At 55.4% G+C, this 18,726-nt stretch overlaps 1 protein-coding gene across 2 annotated transcripts in view; it reads right to left on the bottom strand.

Moving 5' to 3' along the window:
- The window catches only part of LASP1 (LIM and SH3 protein 1), a 37,672-nt gene that overhangs the window by 11,456 nt on the left and 7,490 nt on the right, over positions 1-18,726 (bottom strand). The window contains exons 3-4 of one of the 2 annotated variants that reach the window (XM_032319765.1): positions 9,699-9,783; positions 2,689-2,796 (exon numbers count right to left, since the gene is read on the bottom strand). In XM_032319765.1, the coding sequence (XP_032175656.1) occupies positions 2,689-2,796; positions 9,699-9,783 (193 nt within the window). The remainder of the gene's footprint in view (positions 1-2,688; positions 2,797-9,698; positions 9,784-18,726) is intronic. The other variant, XM_032319766.1, reaches the window with a different exon arrangement.

Raw genomic sequence — 18,726 nt, 5'->3', positions numbered from 1 at the left:
GCTCAATCCCAGGACTCTGGGATCATGACCTGAGCCAAAGGCAGTTGCTCAATGACCAAGCTACCCAGGCACCCCGAGAAAGCTTTTTCAAGCTTTTTAAGGAACAGCTCTCAAACTTCACTGATTATCCCCAGAACGCAGCTTCTCCCCAGAACGTTGGTTAAAATGCTGGTTCCTTAACTGCGGCTCAGGTCATGATCTCAGAGTCATGGGATGGAACCGCGTCGGGCTCCCCACTCAGCCAGGAGTCTGCTTGGGATTCTCTCCTTCTCCCTCTGCCCCTCCCCCTGCACTCTCTCTCAAATAAATAAATCTTAAAAAAATAATAATGAAACAAAATAAAATGCTGGTTCCTGGGTCGGGCTCCCAGAGATGCTGAGTTAGGCAGCCTATGAGGAGCCGGCCTATGGGCCTGCATTGTCAATAAACCTTTCCACATCGGGACATCTGGGTGGTTTAGCTGGTTAAGTGCCTGACTCTTGGTCTGGGCTCAGGTCATGATCTCAAGGTTGTGAGATCGAGCCCCACATCAGGCTCTGTGCTCAGTCCAGGACTCTGCCACAAATTCTCTCTCTCTGCTCCTCTTCCCCTGTGTGTGCACTCTCTCTCTTTCTCTAATAAATAAATAAAATCTTTAAAATAAAACAAGACCAAAAAAACCTCTCCCATGTGATTTTAGTACAGTCATTTACTGAGGCCACATCTGACAGACTAACTGGGTTCACTAAAACTGAGAGCCCTCCAGCTTTGTGGTCACACCTCAGACATCCCAGCTAAAGCTGCAAAAAGCAGAACCCCGTCAGGTTCAAGCCACCTCCCCCACCTCAGAGCAGAGGACAATCAGCTAATGGCAGCCCTGTGGTTAATGATAAGATGGTTATCACCTTAGGTGTAGATGTCTTGGCCACAGTGAGTTCAGTTACCAGAGCTCCTCAGATGTTAACACCTTCAATAACTGGGTATGGAATATTCTGGAAGCCTTCCAGTAAGGGAGGCAGGGATGACTGGGCTCGCTTGTCTTCTGCCTCTAAAAGCCACAGGCTGGAAGAAATAAGTAAATGTGCCGGCGAACTGGGGTTGTAGATGAGAGCACGTGTCCTTGCAATGGAAACACCACAGAGGCCTGGAGAGTCAAGACTCCAGCTTTGCGAGCCATTCCACATTTTCCCCACTGCCCAAGGCTTTCCCCCTCCCTCCCACTTGTCATGTGGAGAGCTGGAAGACACAGACCTTCTTTAACCCTCTTTACCCTTCAGAGAGTCTGGGCAGCATCCGTGGGGAAACTCTAGGGTACGAGGCCAGATCCTGGCTTATAAAGCAACTGAAACAGGTTTTACTAGAGAGAGAGAGTGTGTGTGTCTGGGGGGGGGGGTGAATTTGAGCTCTCCTAGCCCAAGGGAAGCTCTCCATTTCCTCAAGCCACAAATTTCAAACCGTAGGTCAACGGCCTTGTTGCAAAACCCACTTAGTTACCCATTTAGTTAAGTCTGCAGCAAGCATCTTTACAAGATAAAATAGAACAGAAAATATCTGAATCCTCTCCAAGGACTCTTCGAGGAAAGCTCTGAGTCGGTTTTCTCTCTAAATAAATAAGCAAGCCTGTTTGGTGGGTCATCATGTGAAATGTATGTTGTATAGTAGGTTGCAAAGTCTAAAAGCCACTGACTTGGGCCTGACTGGTTCTCCTGGCCCTAAGCCCTTGCCCTGGAACCCATGCGAGCCACTGCAGAGTCACTCTAAGCACAGTGCCACCAAGGAGGCTGGGGGGGGGGGGGCGGGGAGATGGGTGCCCCAGGGGGGCCTGCCTGAATCCCAGACCCTCCACCCCAAGTGACCTCGGGCAACCTGCCGACTCCTTTCTGTTCTAGTCATAAAGACAACCATTTGCCCAGGCCTTCATTTGTAGGACCACCGCCACCCCCCTGCCCGCCCCGACGAGACTGGCTGGGCACACACTGCTATTCTGTGCCCTGGGACCCTGGGCCATGGGGCCACGGGGCCCTGGGGCCCCACAGCCCAGGTTCATAGCAAGTGCCCCAACCCCCTCCACCCCCGCCCCAGGCAGCTTCCCTGCAAACTCAGATACACAGACTGCAAGTCTGTGGCTCTGCAAGGCAGGATACCAACACCTATTCCCCGGCCACAGGTGCCACGGCCCTGAGAGATCGACCACCCACGCTCTATACCCAGTGCCGCCACCTCCAGACACGCCGACCATCCCTAGCCCGGGGGACCGGCCAGCCAACAAAGCCAGCTGGGGTTTTTACACAGGAAGGAAGAGCAAGCCGAGGTGGGGGTGGAGGCCGAGGGAGGGCGGAAATACTGCAGTATCAGCACCCAGAGACAGACGAAAGGGGGGCCGGCCCCTCCCCACCTAGCCACCCAGTTACGACCTTTGTGCTCTGACAAACAGTCCGTCTGGACCCTGACGCCCACCACAGCTGCGGTGGGGGGGCATTTTAGAGAGGGTGGGGAGAGCTTCAGCACACAGGCCCTCCCTGTACAAAAGCTGAGTGCTTTTCCAGTAGAAGTACCATGTGGGCCCAGGGTGGAATGGGGGAGTATGGGGGTGCACAGAAAAAAGGCAAGTGGGAAGCCTAGACCCTTCCTTCCTTCGTGACAGCTGTCACCCAGGTGGGCCAGGGGACGCGAGGCAGTGGGGGTCCCACAGCAGGCAAGGGAGCGTACGTTACTGATCTGGTCCTGGGTTTTCTTGATTCTCTGCAGCTCGGGCGTGTCCGCCACCACGCTGAACCCTTTGCCCTTGTTCTTCTCGAACTCCTCCTTGTAGCGCACCTGGAGGACCAAGTTGGGGAGAAGAATTAGCGTCAAGACAGGGGCGGCAGAGGGATCCAGCCCACGGCCACCTCTGACGGAACAACCAGCCAGGATGGAGACCCTGACCAGAAATTCCCTGCAGTGACGTTCACCGCCCCCGCACCCCGAAGTCAAAGCAGGAGGCTTAGCCAAAAAGTGTTTGACTACTAACAATAACCCACAGAAATGTATTCAGTGCCTTCTGAGTGCCAAGTGCTTTACATGAATTATCACAAGTAAGTCTGCAAGCTCCGTTTTGCAGATAAAGAAACTAAGCCGGAGAGAGGCAAAACCCCCTGCCAAGGTCATACAGCTTGGAAATCAAGTCCAGAATCACCAGGGTGCAAACTCTCGGCTGCCTGACTCCCGACCTCTCCCCGCTGACCTATCCTATGTGAAAGCTATAGGAAGAAGGTACTTTCCAGAGCTCCAAAGGCTGCCCCAGCCCTCACCCTAGCCAGAATATGGCCCGACCCACCGAGAACCCGGAGAAGTCTTGGAAGCGCCCAGCTGAGCAAAGGCTGTGCCAAGTGACAAAGCCGGCACCCGGAAAGGAGGGCGGAGAGACAGCCACTCGGAAGGACTCCATCAATGAGCCTTTGACGGGCCCGGCGGCTTCCTGGAGCCTGCCCGGCCTGCTTCTAAGGTCAATGCCACATGAGTAGATGACATCGGTGGGGGCAGAGACAGGACTTCGGAACAGGGTTCCAAGCTCCGGGAAAGAACCCTACCCTCCAACACTGCCTTCCTCTCCTGAGAAATTCACGGAAGCTCAAGTACCAGAGGGACTCGAGTCAGACCTAAGAAAGGACTTCCCGAACGCTAATGGAATTGAAATATGAAAAATATCTCATTCTCCCCAGGGGGTTTTAAAGAATGGAATGGAGGCTAGAAACGCCCATGGGACACAGAACAGTTCCTTGGTTTCCAGAGACTTCACTGTCCACTCCTGAGCCACCAGCTGTTCCAGCCCCAACAGCTGCCTGGATTGCCTCTGGGTGTGTGTATGCGCGCGCACTGTCCTAGAAGCAGGTCAGCCCAGGACACGAGGCCTAGGGCCTCGGGAGTTTCCAGGATAGGATGCCCAGGCAGCTCGCAGGCGTGGAGTCAGGAGTCACCTGGCCACACCGCTGAGCTGCACCCTGACCCAACCCAGGACAACACTCTCGGATTCATCCGGCCACACCCACGAGTTCCTCGGCACACCGCCCAGGGGTCAGAGGTCCTTGTTCATCCTCTGGAGCCCAGCTTATCCACCCAAGGTGTTCTCGATCCTACAAGGTCTCAGAAGCGCCCCTGTTTATTTATTTATTTTAAACAAGCCCCTTCATTCTGATCCAGACTGAAAACCAAGGCCTGGATGTGCCAGTTCCCATCAGACTGCAAGTTAACACAGTAATACATGGACTGACCCACCCCCAAGGGCCCAGAACTGCCCCCAGCATCAACTCTTCCAGAAAGCCCTGGAACAGCGTGGTGACCTTTAGTGCTGAGGGCAGGGAGACCCTTTGGGAAAGGAGCATCAGGGAGAAGGTGGCACTGGAGTCAGAAAAATACAGCTCCTGATGCACAAGCCCCAAATCCAAGGCCTCTGGTCTCGGTTTCCCCATCCATAAAAGAGCTGTAAGAGGAATCAGTTAGAATATGGGGAGGAGGCTTCCCATGCCAAGCATGGGCAAACAGCTAGAGGGAGCTGGTCCTAACCAGTGCTCAGTCTCGCACTTGCCAGGCGGTCTTGGGCAAATGACTTCACCTTTCGAGCCTCCATTTGCAATCTGTAAAATGGGGATAGCACCACCCATTCCAGTCAGTGGCGCCAACTACAGACAGTGGCTTGAACACAGTCAATGAGTCCTGGAGCATCCTGAAGCAAGGCCGGGCTCCACATCTGCTGCTGAGGGCAAGTGTGGAAGTGCTTTGTCAACATTCAAGTGCTGACCACGTGCCAGACCCCCACTCCTTCCTCCACTTCCTGGCCCTGTAAGGGTCAGGTCCCTAATCCAGGGGAATAATTGCCATGGCGACACTACCATGATGTCAGCTAGTTCCCAGGCTCAGGAACTGCCTCTCCCTCCCTGCTGGGGAAGGAGAATGTGTTTCACTCCTGGCACAGGCCACCAGATAGGGCGGAGCTGGGGTGGAACCAGGATGCAGAAGGGCTGAAGGGAGGTCAGCCCCTCAGGGCTGTGTGTCACTAGGCAAGCCAGTCCCCCTCTCTGGACTGAGCAAGCCAGTCCCCCTCTCTGGACTGAGCCGGGGGCGGGGGGGGCGGGGGGGGCGGGGGGACACTGGCCCGCTGATCTCTAAAAACCTACCCAGCTCTGGAGTTTGTGATCATTTTTAAGTACCTGCAGATCTCAACTATGAAGATCAAGGTGAGGAAGATTCTCTGTGAGGCCTTTTGGGGCTGGAGTGGGTGGCAAAAGTGAAAGGTAGACAGCCAGGGAGTGTAGGGGAGGACCCTGCCCAGAGCCCCTCTCTCAGGGTTCTCTGGTCTCCCAAGCAGGAGTGTTTGCCTTCACCTGGGATGGCTCAGCAGGATGTGGTAGGGGCTGGTCTCTCAGGGAGGAAACCTGCCTAAGGTCATTCAACCCAGTTGTGGGTAGGGACAGGGGGCAACTCTGCTCTGGGGACAGATGACTCTATGTCTGGGAGCTGCCTGGGCCGCCCATTCTGGAAATTCCCCACGCAGGGCCAGATCTGAGGCCGAGGCTCCTCCCACCCACCAAGCAGGGCCCTGGAGGCTCCACTTTCTCTACACGTGTTTATTAATAACTCCCTGGGTCTATCTTGTTCATTATTTATCCCAGCAAAGTAGGTACAAGTAAGTGTTTGTGGCGTGCATGATGGGTGACTTGAATAGACACAAAATATCAAACAGACAGCACAATTTAGAAAGTCACTGTTTTGCTGACCCAACATAAGAGCAAAGATCATGACTTGAACAAAAAATTTTTTCTCCTAAATAAACCAGTATAAAACAAAACAAAACCAGAAAATTTGGGTGGGGGAGGGATACAGTGCCACTTCTTTTTTGGGAAAAAAAGAAAATACAGTGCTTACTGTGTGTCTACTATATGCCAGGCCCACATACTATGTAACTTACCTCCTTCTAACAGAAAAGAAACCAGCTTGAAAATTAAGACACAGATGGGGAGGAGAGCGAATGAAGAAGATCAGTTGGAAGCAATCATCAAAAGGTCAGTGTCTACTCCCCAGCTTCACTGAGCCCAGGCTCTACTTCCTCCCCTTTCTAAGATAATAGTTAACTAGTGAACACTGATTGAGTACTGACTCTAGCCAGGAACTGCTCTAAATGCTTACCCCACACTAAAATCCTCTATATCCTAATGATGGTATAGGTCCTTCATAACATCTGCTATATCCTCACAACAACTTTTGGAGAAAGGTAACCCCCATTTTACAGATGAAGGCACTGAGGCTCAGGAAGGTGAAACAGTTTCCCCCCCAAGGTCACACAGCTAGGGTGGCGGACCCAGGATCTGACCTTTAGCAGGCTCAGGTCAGAGTAACACCAAGTATGCTGCCTGCGGTGCTGGGGACAGACCACACTGTCCAATGCCTGGGACTGTACAGCGCCACAGGGGGGACGATGGGGACAAGAGAGATTTATTCTCCCTGAATTTCTGCCTGGGTTCTGGGGGCCACATGGATGTTGCCTCTACTCAGCTGGGAGCTGGGGGAGGGAGAGCTGCCTTGGGGAGGGGGTGCAGCTGGGGCCCCAGCCTCCGCTTCCCCGCCTCAGCCAGGCCTGGGCAGGACCACCCACAGGGTCATTTCTGGTCAGTTCTGTGGTTACCTCCCCCGCAGGGGAGGCTCCAGGTGTCCCAGACACCCAAAGTACCACTTTGGGAACCAATCTAGACACAGGAAAACAAATAAAGTTGAACTAGCACTGGCAGCTTCCAGAGACTGAGGAGGGCTGGGACACACGCATACAGGTCAGGAAGGGGCCCTGGAAAGAGCCCAAGTGACACCCTGGTGGGGTGGGGCACGGTAGGCAGAGGAGGCTCCCACTTCCCTTCCCGCCAGCCACAAGCTGCTCTAGCCAGCCCTGCCCCCACAGGAGCCACAGGAACCAGAACCTGTCACCACCCCCAGACAGGCCCACTCAGCTCTTCCAAACCTCAGTGCCATCAGCACAGCCCCCAACCACTAGGCAACTGGGGTTCGCTGTCTCCATTTTACCAGGGAGTTTTGAAAAAAGCTAGGGGAGGACAGCAGCCAGGCTCAGACCACAGACCCACGCTTGCAAAGAAGACAGGGCCCCCGCCTCTATCCTCGCTGCCTACCCCAGCTTCCAGGCCCAGGAGCCCAATGCAGGTTAGAGGCCAACGCCGGTTAGAGCCGTGTCCTCAGTGCAGAGCCCTGACTCCCTAAGGCCCCCACCCCTCCGCTCAGAGCAGAAGCAAGGTGAGCCCCAGGCAGTTCCACCCAGCTTCCTGCCTGCCCCTCTCAAGTCTGGCTCTAAGTCTCACAAAGTAAGTCCAAAAGGCTCATGAGAATCACCAGGGCAGTCAAAATGCAGATTCCTGGGCACTGCCCAAAATTGCCAACCAGAGACAGGGGCCTGGAGGCCCAGGAAGCAAGCAGAAGTCCAGACCCCAGGGAGCAGTGAGCAGAGGTGGGGCAGAGGGGGCCTGAGGAGCACAGGGGAGCCTGAGCTCCTGCTGCTTCCTCCTACATACCCCGCCCCTCAGGGATCTGGTTCCAGGGCCAGAAAGGGCTACAGCCGTGCCTTTGTGGGACTGACAAAAGCTAAGGGAATTAACAGGGTTTGAATTTCTCCTCTTGAGAGTAGGTGTGTGTGTGTGTGTATGTGAGTGTGCGCGCGTGTGCGCGCACGTGCGCGCCTCTGCCTGAGTGTGTGCACACACTCTCACACACCTCTGGGAGCTGCACCTTTCCAAACACCTGACAGCCCCTCCCACATCTCTTCTTCCAGGTTCCCCTATTGGGGCCCCCACCACTTGGGGGTCTGACTGCCCCTCTCAAGCTGTGGAGTGAGTCCAGGTTACCCTAGATGCTGTGGCCTGCACACTCCTCAAAGCCCCCTCCACCTCTGGCCCCAGGGGGTCCCTCTCCAGGATGGGGGGGCGCCTCTCCAGGATGGGGGAGTCCCGGGTGGTCGTCAGCAGCCAGCTAGAGTCTGGCCAAAATCTTCCCCGTGCAGACCCAGTCCGGGCCCCAGGGCTGCCTCAGCCCCTCTTCCTGCCAGCTGGACCACCCGTGCCCTTCTCTGCAGGCAAGGTCCGGTGTCCATACCAGCTCCCCGCCAACTGTGGGTTTCACGCCCGGCAGGGTCAGCATCCGGGCTGGCAGCTGCAAGCTGCCGCCTAGGGAAAAACCAGCTTCCCCTACTTGCTCCCGGCTACTGTGGGACACGCACGAGGCTTACGCCTCACACCTCACCGGGACTGTACGTGGTCAATATCACTGTACTTGGGAGTGGAAAAACCAGAGTCCGGATCCTGAAACTTCACTCACTGTGCGTGTCAACAGGCAAAGCCTGCATTCCCCCATCTGATGGTTCTCAGAGTGGGGTCAAGGATGAATGAGGCAAAAAGTAACTATAAGCACTGTGCTAAGCTATAATTCTCAGCAGCACCAGGAACTAACGTGTTTATTATCAAGGTAGAGATAAGTTCTCCTGAGGGAGTTGGGTGGAAAACTGGAAAGAACGCAAGTCTCAGGATTCGACAAACCGGCCTTCAAAGTCCGTAGGATCCCTTCCTTCGTCCTTGGAGTGGGGGTGATCCTGCCAAGGTCTCAGGCTCGTGAGAACTAAGGGCACTCAGATGCCCAAGGCATTTGGCACTCAAGACCGGAGCAGTCAACAGTCTTCCCACCCGTGCCGCTACCCCGTATGATCTTAGCAAGTCCTCTCATGTCTCTGGGCTGTTTCCTCATCTGTACCACAGAAACAGCACCTTCCTCCCAGCTGCCAGAGGACATAGGTAAAGCCCTAGAGAGCATAGGGCTGGTTCTCTTTCACAGGACCTCCTGGGACACAGGGACCTAGAGAGGTCCTGTAAACGCCAGAGAGCAGGAAGCCCACTCCAGGGGGATCAGGAGAGATTCTCCCCTGTGGCCCCAGGGGGATCCTCTGCCAGCAACATTTTCCTGGCCCTGGGCACCCTGCCCACTTGGCTAAGTCCCTCAAGGGGTCTTTGTAGAAGCCCCATTCCCTCGAAAGTCCAGGCCAGGCTGGTCCCAGAAGCCCTCCCAGACCTCCAGATAGAATGTCCTGTTCAGGGCTCAGGGCTCTGGATTCTTTGCTTATTCCTCACTGTCCCCTAAATTCAGAGTCTTGCCTGGACAAGAACCCATCTCCCCCCCAACACAGCGGCATGTACCCCACTCCCCACAAAGCACAGGCTCCAAAAATCAGGCCCAAGGAGACAAAGGTAGGACAAGCCCCCAGGGGAGACCCTCTTTGCAGCCTACCCTCTGAGGGGCTTTGGAGACATGGCCATAAAGGGAGGGCGGACCTCCGATGGCATGAGCCTGGAGAGGTGAGTCCTCTCCTTTGAGGGGGGGTATGAGTGGAAAGGAGGGAGAAGGGAACAGCTTCTTGAAGGAGGCGGGCTTCAGAGGCCCCACAAGAAATTTCTGGAGCAGAGAGAGTCAGACACCCATACCTCCCGAACCCACTTCCTCCACTCCTTTGATAAGGTCAGGAAATATGAAGTAACCAGGAGCAGGGGTGGGGGCAGGGAGACATGACAAATGCCAGGATTTCAGAACCTCGGCCCTGCTGAGTAACCACAGCAGGGAGGAGGAAGCAGCCCTTGCCAAACCCAGGGGTTACAACACCCCTCGCTCCCCGCCAGGCCACAGGGCCTGCCCCGCCCCCTCACCTGACTCTGGAGCTCACTCTGTTGCTTGAGGCGGAGGTTTTCCGGGGTGTCAGCCACCATGGTGAAGGACTGCTTGGGGTAGTGTCTGAGGAACAGAAAGAAAGAGGGAAGGTCACTCTGGGGAAGGGGTAGGAACCTGTGGGCTTCTCACAGGCCTGAGTCTCCTGGAAACTTCCTCTTATCCATGGGCAGCCCCTGCCCTGTTCAGCAGCAGGACCACGATGTGTACCAGCCTTGGCTGAGGTGGGGCAAGCATGTCTCAGACTTGGCCGGGGCCAAACCAGGAAGACATATCAGGCCTGAGGGGCTGGCTGGCCATGGAGAGCTGTCCTGAGCCAACGGAAGGCCCTGGGGACAGTGTCTGAGGGTTTCAGATGGCCCTTGTTTGGAGAGAATCCATGTCTTAGAATCTAGCATCCAGCGGGGTTGAGAGGCCTGGGCTGCCCAGGACAGCCCCACCAGCCGGCGGCCAGAACAAAGCGTCCAGCTAAAGGTAGAAATGGAGACCAACCAAGCAGAGGAAGGGCAGGAGGGATGTGGAGACAGAAGTAAAGGAGAAAGGAAATGAAACAGACCGAGCAAAGGGGAAAAAGAGACAGACAAACCAAGAAACAGACTCTTAACTCCAGAGAACAAACTTATGGCTAGCTAACCAGGGGGCAGGTGGTTGGGAGATGGGTGAAAAACATTATGGGGACTAAAGAGTGCCCTTGTGATGAGCACTGGGGGATTAAAATAAAAACTTAGCAGCGCCTGGGTGGCTCAGTCCGTTAAGCCTCTGCCTTCAGCTCAGGTCATGATCTCAGGGTCCTGGGATCAAACCCTACCCACATCGTGGTCTCTGCTCAGTGGGGAGCCTGCTTTCCCCTCTCTCTGCCTGCCTCTCTGCCTACTTGTGATCTCTCTGTCAAATAAATAAATAACAGCTTTAAAAAAATAAATAAAATAAAATAAAAACTTAAAAAAAAAATAGTAGTAAAGGGGAATGGGACATGCATATCGGGGGGTGGGGGGATGTGGGGGAGCTTCCTGGAGGAGGTGGTAAGAGAGGAAAAGCACACAATCCAGAGTGGTATTATGAAGGGCTAACGTGGTCTTACTTAACTGGAAGGTAGGTGAGACATTGGCTTGACGTCAGAAAATCAGCCTGAGGCCCTCAAGTGACAGGTAACGCTCTAACAATGGTTGATGTGTGCCCAGTGTCTCAGTTCATCAAATCCCCACAAATGCCCTATTTTCCTGCTTTGACAGAAGGGGGAACTGAGGTTCAGACAAGTTAAACAATGTGGCCAAAGCACAGGGGCAGTAAGTCATGGCGTCTAAATTTGTATCCCGTGTCCCCAGGGCCCAGCATCCTGAACCAAACCCTCCTGATCCCGGACACAGGGCAGACCAGGAGCCTGTGCCTCAGAAAGAGGACTGGCTTGGAGGTAACAGGAGCTAGGGCAGCCCTTAGAGGGAAACCCACAGTGACCTCCAGGATCAGGCAGGCCGTGTCCCCTCAATTCCCAGAAGAGGAAACAAGTGTTGTGATGCAAGGCACTTAGCACTTAGCTGATTTCATAATTCATTTATTTATCACTGGTTTCTTGTCTTCTCTCTACTTCTCCATGATGTGAGGGGTTCTGGTCTCTTTTGTCCACAGATTTATCCCAAACTCCTTCAAACAGAACCTGGTGTTAACAAACGTATGTTGGATAAATGATGTCCCACCAGGCACTAAAGCTGGGTCAAGACTAGAACTCAAGTCTCTCATGCCCCCCTTGGTCATGCCAAAGGTCCCCAGCAAACCAGCTAGAGGAACGGCAGCCCTGAGTCACTGCTCTGTGGGAATGTGCTGGAATGGGAAACGGCTGCGGGTCCACATGGGCTCCAGATACCTCAAGGGTTGGCTAGCGGCTTCTCTGAGCAGGAGCTGAGGTCTGGCCATTTGCAGCCCTGGGTGATGGACACCTCACCACGACCGTGACCACCTGCAGATCGCCGCGTCACAGACTGTCCTCAGGTAAGCAGTGGAGCGCCTCCTTCCAGGTATGTTCAACCCTGGCTGGCCTGGCCGACAGGCCCTAGAGCTGGCCTCCTACTGTGTGCTCACCAAAGCTGGAAGGTTCCTGGGGGGAGGGGGGAGGCGCCCTGAGCAAGAGCTACCGGTGAACTCATGACTTCCCTGAGCCACCACTTGTGAAGGGCAGGACTGGGGTTTGCAGAACTAAACCAAGGTCGGGGGTGGGGGGGGTTGACTAAAATGGACACAGAGCTGGGCTCTGGCCCTGCCATGGACTCGCTGGGTGAGTTCAGCATATCCTTTTTCTTCCTGGGCTAGTTTCACTGTCCAGGACCCAGGTGCTCCCAGCTGTGCCCCTCCCCCAGCCTCCACTGCTCCACCTGGGTCCTGCCTCCCAGTTAGGCTGAGCCCTCTGCTCCTCCAGCAGCGAGGGAGGGAGAGGACAGAAAAGTAAACACAGGTGCCTACAGCTGGCGGGGCTAAGGCTACCGCAGGAAAGCTGGGCCACCCACAGCCCAAGTGCTCCCTTCAAAATTCCTCCGCAGTTCCAGAAAAAGGGAGGGCCCACTGGGAGTCTGTTTCTGGAGATTAGGAAGAGACCGGCAGGAGGGATCCAAGTTCGGATCTCTAGCAGAACTGGCTGGCCCTGAGGGCCTAGGAGGGAAGCCTCGAGACAGGACCCTCCCACCACATCAGGGCCCTTTAGAAGGTGTGAAGGTGTCCGCAGGTACTGCAGGTGTCACGGGGTAGGGAGTGTGGAGAGGAGAGTATCACTGGCAGAGAAGAGAGGTGGGCTCCTAAAGCAGGGGGACCAAGGGGAAGACCTCCCGGGCAGCTCTGGTCAGTTTCCAGATGACGTCACTCAGCACTGGGTGGGGAAGGCTGGCGGGCAGCAAACACACGTTTGCCAGTCTACACACCTGGGCTTTCCCATCTGCCTGAATGTCCAAGGTTAACATGGAGTGCCAGTTCTGGTGGCCCAAGGACAGCCCGACACAGGTGGATGACATGCCCCCCCCCCAAATCTGCAGTTACGAGGCTCCTTTGTTCCTCACACCCACAGATTACAGAGACGGGCCCTCCGCAGTGGCGCGTGTCTCTGAGATGCAGGGGCCAGTGGGTCCCTTGTCTCTGCCGCTGCACCAAAGCAGTATCAGGACAGTCTCCCACCCCTGCAACAGGCAGCAAGGGCCTCTGGATGGGACCGTCAGGTGTTTAACCTTCACTTTGGAACCACCTTGACCCCCAGATCTCAGCCCCCCACAGCCAATCCCATCAGAAGGGAAGGGGAGACCAGCCTAGATGCTCACGCAGCTTAATCTGGAGGGAAGGTGGGGGGAGAGATGGGGAAGATTTTAATCCTGCATCAGATTAAATAGATTCAAGAGGAGCTCCAGAACCTCTAATCTCTTAGCCCACCGCCTCCTGGACCCCAACCCTGGACCAGAGGAGGGCAGGCAGACATCTCTTCCTCCTGCTGGGTCAAACCTGTCCCCTCCCCACAGCCCTGGGCCCCTGACGAGACAACCCTGCCTTTCCCTTCCCCTGCTCACTGTGCTTCAGGTTCCCATGGCAACCCCATCCTCAGCTCCAGGCAGGAGAGCAGAGCAGAAGCAGACAGAGAGAGGCTGTGGGGGTGGGGGGTAGAGGCGCAGACGCGAGGGTGGCTGAGGACACCCAGGAGGGCAACACCAGGAGGCTGTGAACTCAGGATCCTCGCAGACAGTGTCAGTGAGGAAGACAGGTGCCATGAGTGTGTGTCAGGGTGGGGGGGAGGATACACAAATGTGGATGCTGTGCCCTTCCCCCACCCACACAACTGCCTTCCAAGAAGCCTGCAACTGATCTGACCTGCTTCCAGAGATAATTGCTGGAAATTCTACCTTTTCCATCCCTCTCTCAGGGATTCCCATCTCCTCAGGTTGGATCTCTCCCTACCCACCACCCGCAGATCCCAGTCGGGATGAACAGATGTGCGTGGAAGCCAGTGCAGGGCGCTGAGGCCACTGAGGTCATGAGGGGTTACCACCTCTGCTAGTGACCCTGCTGGGACCCCAGCCCCACCAACAGCCCAGAGCCAGGGTGGGAAGAACTGGGTGTTCCAACCCTACCTGGAGCTCGGCGCAGAGCACAGCTGTTCTTTGTCCCTTCTGTGGGCCAGGCTGCACCCAGCCCCTTGTTTCTTTCTCCCAGCAGTGGGCCCTCAGTTATGTCCCTCCCCGCCTTTGACAGCTGCCATCAGCTGCTCTGGGGAAGAGAAGGGCATGGAGACAGCCCAAGTCCACTAGGAGGGGAAGCTTTGGGGGTAGAGCGGGAGACCACGGAAAGAGATCTAGCAGCTATGAGAGCAAGGACAGGGAACAGCAGGCCAATCAGGCAGCGGCTGGCAGCAGCGAGGACCTCTAGGAGAATTTACAGGCACACGAAGTGACTTCTTGATAAGACTATGTCCTGTGCCCCGTCTCTCTTGAAATCCGCCACAAGGCTTTGGGCTAGAAAAGGCAGGCATTATCATCGTGCCCATTTTACAGATAAAGAAACTGATGCTCAGTGTCAAGGGCAAAGACCTTGCCCAGGGCACTCCCCCTCCCCACAAGGGCCCCGGCCATCTAGGGGGAGGCTGACATCTCTCTCAGATGGACCCCAGCCCAGACCGCTAGCTCCCAGAGCTCTGGGGAAAGATGCACTTGGCAGGGTGGGTCTTGAGCAAAGTACTTTATCTTTCAAGCCCAACCAGTTCCTAAGCTTGGTCATTATGAGACCCTCTGGGAGTCAGAAGCCACTTACTCAATACTTTTCTAAAGCAGGAGCGCCTGGGTGGCTCAGTGGGTTAAGCCTCTGCCTTCAGCTCAGGTCATGATCTCAGGGTCCTTGGATCAAGCCCCACATCAGAGGGAGCCTGCTTCCCCCCTCTCTCTGCCTGCCTCTGCCTATTTGTGATCTGTCAAATAAATAAATAAAAATATTTAAAAAAAAAAAAAAAACCTTTTCTAAAGCAGGTGTCTCAAGAGGGGAGAGTGACCTGCATGGTTGTGGGTGAAGGGTCCTCTGCCTCTCCTGGGTTTGCCCTAAGGACCTCTGAGTCAGCTTCCTGTTCAGAAGGGCAAGGAGGGCAGGGAGGATGCTGAGAAGTGGTGAGGCTCCCACTATAGACACACTGGTGACAGGGATAGCTTACAGGACACAGCCCTGCTCCGCTCCTGCCCTCAGCCGCATTCCAGAGGCAGAGCCAGAACCAGAATAGACCAGAGATCCTGAAAGCCCGCTCCCCCTTTCTACAAGCAACCTGGCCCCTTCCAGCCTTACACCCCTTCAAAAACCACAGCTTTTTGTTCAGGGAGGAACAAAAATACATCAACAAAAGCAACAAGGAGCCTTTGGTTTTACCAAAAGAAAAAAAAAAAAAAAAAACCAGCCCCTACATCCTGCCTGTGGAAGGAGCTGCTGATTCCCCTGCTGGGAAAACTGCCCATGTTGGGGGGGGGAGCTCCTTTCTAACCCAGTTTCTCACTCGTCTCCCAGGCCTGAGGGGCTGAAATGGTGGGGACAGGAAGCAACAAGGAAGCATTGTTTGACCAGAGGGGGGAAAAAAAAAAAAAAAAAGAGCCGCCAGAAAGATCAAGGCCAGACATGAAGAAGAACTTACCAGCCCTCAGGCATGAGAGACAGGATGAAAACTCAAAGCTGGTACCCATCCCTGATGGCAGAGTACATTAAGAGAAATGATTCTGCCAAGGTGGGGAAGGCATGCAAACACTGGGCCTCAGTTTCCTCATCTCTAAAATGGGCGGTTAGGAAACAATCCCTGAGGTCCCTTGAGGCCCCGACAACTCTGAGTGGTACTGGCCCTTTGAGTCTGCCTTCTCCATTCCAAACACACATCACACACACCCCTCTCACTCCCGCTCCCAGCCAGCGCTGCACCTGCTCCCTGGGACGTCTGATCCCACTGTTCCCAATCAGAGGCAGGAAAGAGGGAAGTAGAAAACTCCAGGCCCTAGTCCCCGATTTACCCACTAATGTCCCCTCCCTAAGTGTAGCTGGGATTCGGGACAGTTTGTGAGAACCCAGAGACATTCTGAGCCGGCAACCCCAGGAGCACAGGCCCCACCCCACACTCGGACACCGGAGGGAAGAAGCAGGGCGACAGTCCCTTGTTCTCCAGAGTCAGCCATCTCCATCCGCCCTCTTCAGCCCCTCACCATACAGCTCAAGGAAACTGACAGAAGGATCTGGAAATCTGCAGTCAGTGAAGAGGTGGGGAAGGTGCTTCTGAGTGTCCTCCCTTCCTTCCCCGGCCCATGTCCACTCCCACACTCAACACCCCCAAAAGCTGGTTCCCCTCTCTGCCTGGCGTGTGCGGCCTCCGTGAACTCCTGGCTCCCAAGGAGGAGGGAAAAGGCCCATTTCTCCCCACTCGCACCCCACCCACCCATGACCTCCACATTCCGGGACTATGTGCATGGAGACAAAGGGGCAGGTTTGTGGGTGTGGACACATCAGCCCCCCTTACACAAAACATAGTTTACAAAACAAATAATCGAGGGCATAAATATTCCTTTAACCAAGGGAGCCAGCAGGCTCACCCCACCTACCTAGAAGTTTCGCGAAAGCATTTGAGGGTGGTTCTTGTACCTCCAGCCACTGTGCAAAAGCGGGAAGGCACACCTCTCCCTTGCCACAGCAGTGGCTGTGCCTGGGAGCTGTGAACACACACGCCGCCCAATCCATCTGACTCCCTGGCATTTCTCCCCGGCCCCACACCCACGCATGTGCGTCTGGATACGCATGAGGCACGTGTTTATTAAGGCCCCATCTGTAGGGGCCCCTGACCGCCCAGCAGGCTGGCTATAAGCTCTCGCCTGAGTTCTCTTTCCTGTCTAACCCTGAAACAAGTCTGGTGCAGGGAGGGAAACAGAAGAGGCCTTTTTGCTGCTCACAGTCACTTTATGGAACATTTTAAAATCTCAGTCTTGAGAAGCCACCAGGGAATGACAGCCAGCCTTCTTCTCTCTTGACCACCTCCCCCTGCAAGATTCTGGCTCAGGGACTGGCCAAAAATAGGCACACCATAGAAGCCTCCCTGCACGCCAAAGTCACACCCTCACCCACTGAGGGGGCACGGTCCCACTCCCTGGCCAAGTGCCAGGAGAGATCAGCAGCCCCTCTGGGGAAGACCCAGAGGAGCTGAGAAGGAAGGAAGCCAGGCCCAAGGTCTACAAGGCAAAGCTGGGAGCGGGGTGAGAGCACAGCTACCCCCTGGGAAACCCCAAGATTTAGAAACCTGAATGCCACCGAAGGATGGGGCCAGAGGCAGAAAGGAAACAGGAGGGAATGAGAGGGGATGTCAGCACAGGGCCTGGCCCGTGGCAGGGGCTCACCCTCTTTGGTCTAGGGGCCGGCATCCCTGAGACATCCCTAAGACACCCGGCATCCATAACAGGGGAGAAACTGAAGGTCAGACAGGTGCAGAGGGTACTTCCTGCAGGCCAGGCCTACTACATTTGGCTTCTTCTGGACTCACCAGATCAGGTGTGCGGGCCAGACCCACTGCTCAGCAGATGCCCTCCCAGCTGAAGTGAGAAAGGACTGGGGGAATGGGGGGCCAACCTGCTTCTCAGGCAGGGTGGGGAGGGGGGTGGCAAGAACCTTGGGGAAATAGCACCCAGGAAGAGATTCAACTTCTGCCCCTCCCTGGAGACCCCAACCCCTGCAGGAGCCCTCACCCCACTTACTGCGACCTCTCTGGGAGAGGGTAGAACAGCTAAGCTGGGACTCTGGCACTAGGCTGAGAAGATACGGAGAGAACAAGGACAAGCCTCTGATTTCTCTCGCCAACTCCCATCGCTCACTGAATTCTAGGCTACTAGAGTCTGAGCCAGAGACATGAGAAAGCATCAATCCCTGCCACCCACGCCAGGCTTGGGGCTCTGCCACACTTCGGCCTTGGAGGGGCAGAAGCTCAGCAGATGCCCAAAGGAGCCTTGGGGCCCAGAATCCAGCTTCACGTGGTCCAGCCACGAAGGGGTTAAACTGCCCCTGGCCTCTGGCTTCACTGAACCCCACCCCACTCCCCAACGGAGGGAGGAAGTGGCAGAGAATCAGGGCTTGTGTGAGCCCTTAAGAATTCTAAGAATGTCCCATTTCCCTTGGGGGGGTGGGGGGGGTTGGTAGGGGAAGAAGATCCGTGGAAGCTAATAGAAAAGCAGAGGCAGCTGCAGAAGAGCCAGGACCAGGCTGTGACCCTCCTTCTACCCAGGGGCAACCTTCCCAGTGCCCCAGTCTCACCCAGAAGGGACAGTGTCCAAGCTGCCCAGGGACAAGACATGGTGGGGTTAAGAGGCGACTGGGGTGCTATAAGCAAGAGACAGCCTTTCAAAGGGGTTTCAGCCCCCCAGACCCTTTAGTCAAGTCCCATGGTTCCCCTCCTTGGTGAACTTCAGTTGCGAAGAGCCTCCTGACTGAGAAAAAGCCAGGACTCAAGTCAGATCCTGGCTTTTTCTGAATTTTCACTTTGCCACTACTTAGTGACTTGACCTTCTAAAGCCCTCATCTGCCAAGGGTGCCGTGAGGTCACACACACGTGGCAGCCCCCACATGGAGTTTACACTTGCTACACAGGAGGTCAACTTGAAGGCGGTAAATTTTCTGAACTGCCCAGGATGGGAAGAGGGTGTCCCGGATAGAGTCGCACCCCACCTCTCCCTACCTCCCTGCAGCAGGACGGGTGGCAGGACCCAGTAGGTCCCAGTGCAGCAGGAACAGAACCCCAGTCAACTCCACTGGGAAGGACAAGGATTCTATAGCCAGGAGGGAAGAGATCTGCCCCTGGGGCCACGGCCCCTGCAGGCTGCCCCCAGTTATCAGGGGGCGAACATCAGAAAGGGCTACAGCCAGAAGCCCCCAAAGCCTAAGGTGCTGACCTTCTGATAGGGGGCAGGGGAGAGAAAGAAATGAGGGAAGGCAAACACAACAGGGCAGAGCACCGTGTCCTCAAGGGCCCCTCTCTCGCAGTAGGGTGCA

This window comes from Mustela erminea, chromosome 18 (genome assembly GCF_009829155.1).
Source record: "Mustela erminea isolate mMusErm1 chromosome 18, mMusErm1.Pri, whole genome shotgun sequence".
Taxonomy (NCBI): Eukaryota; Metazoa; Chordata; class Mammalia; order Carnivora; family Mustelidae; genus Mustela; species Mustela erminea.
This window is presented reverse-complemented; position numbering and strand designations above follow the sequence as displayed.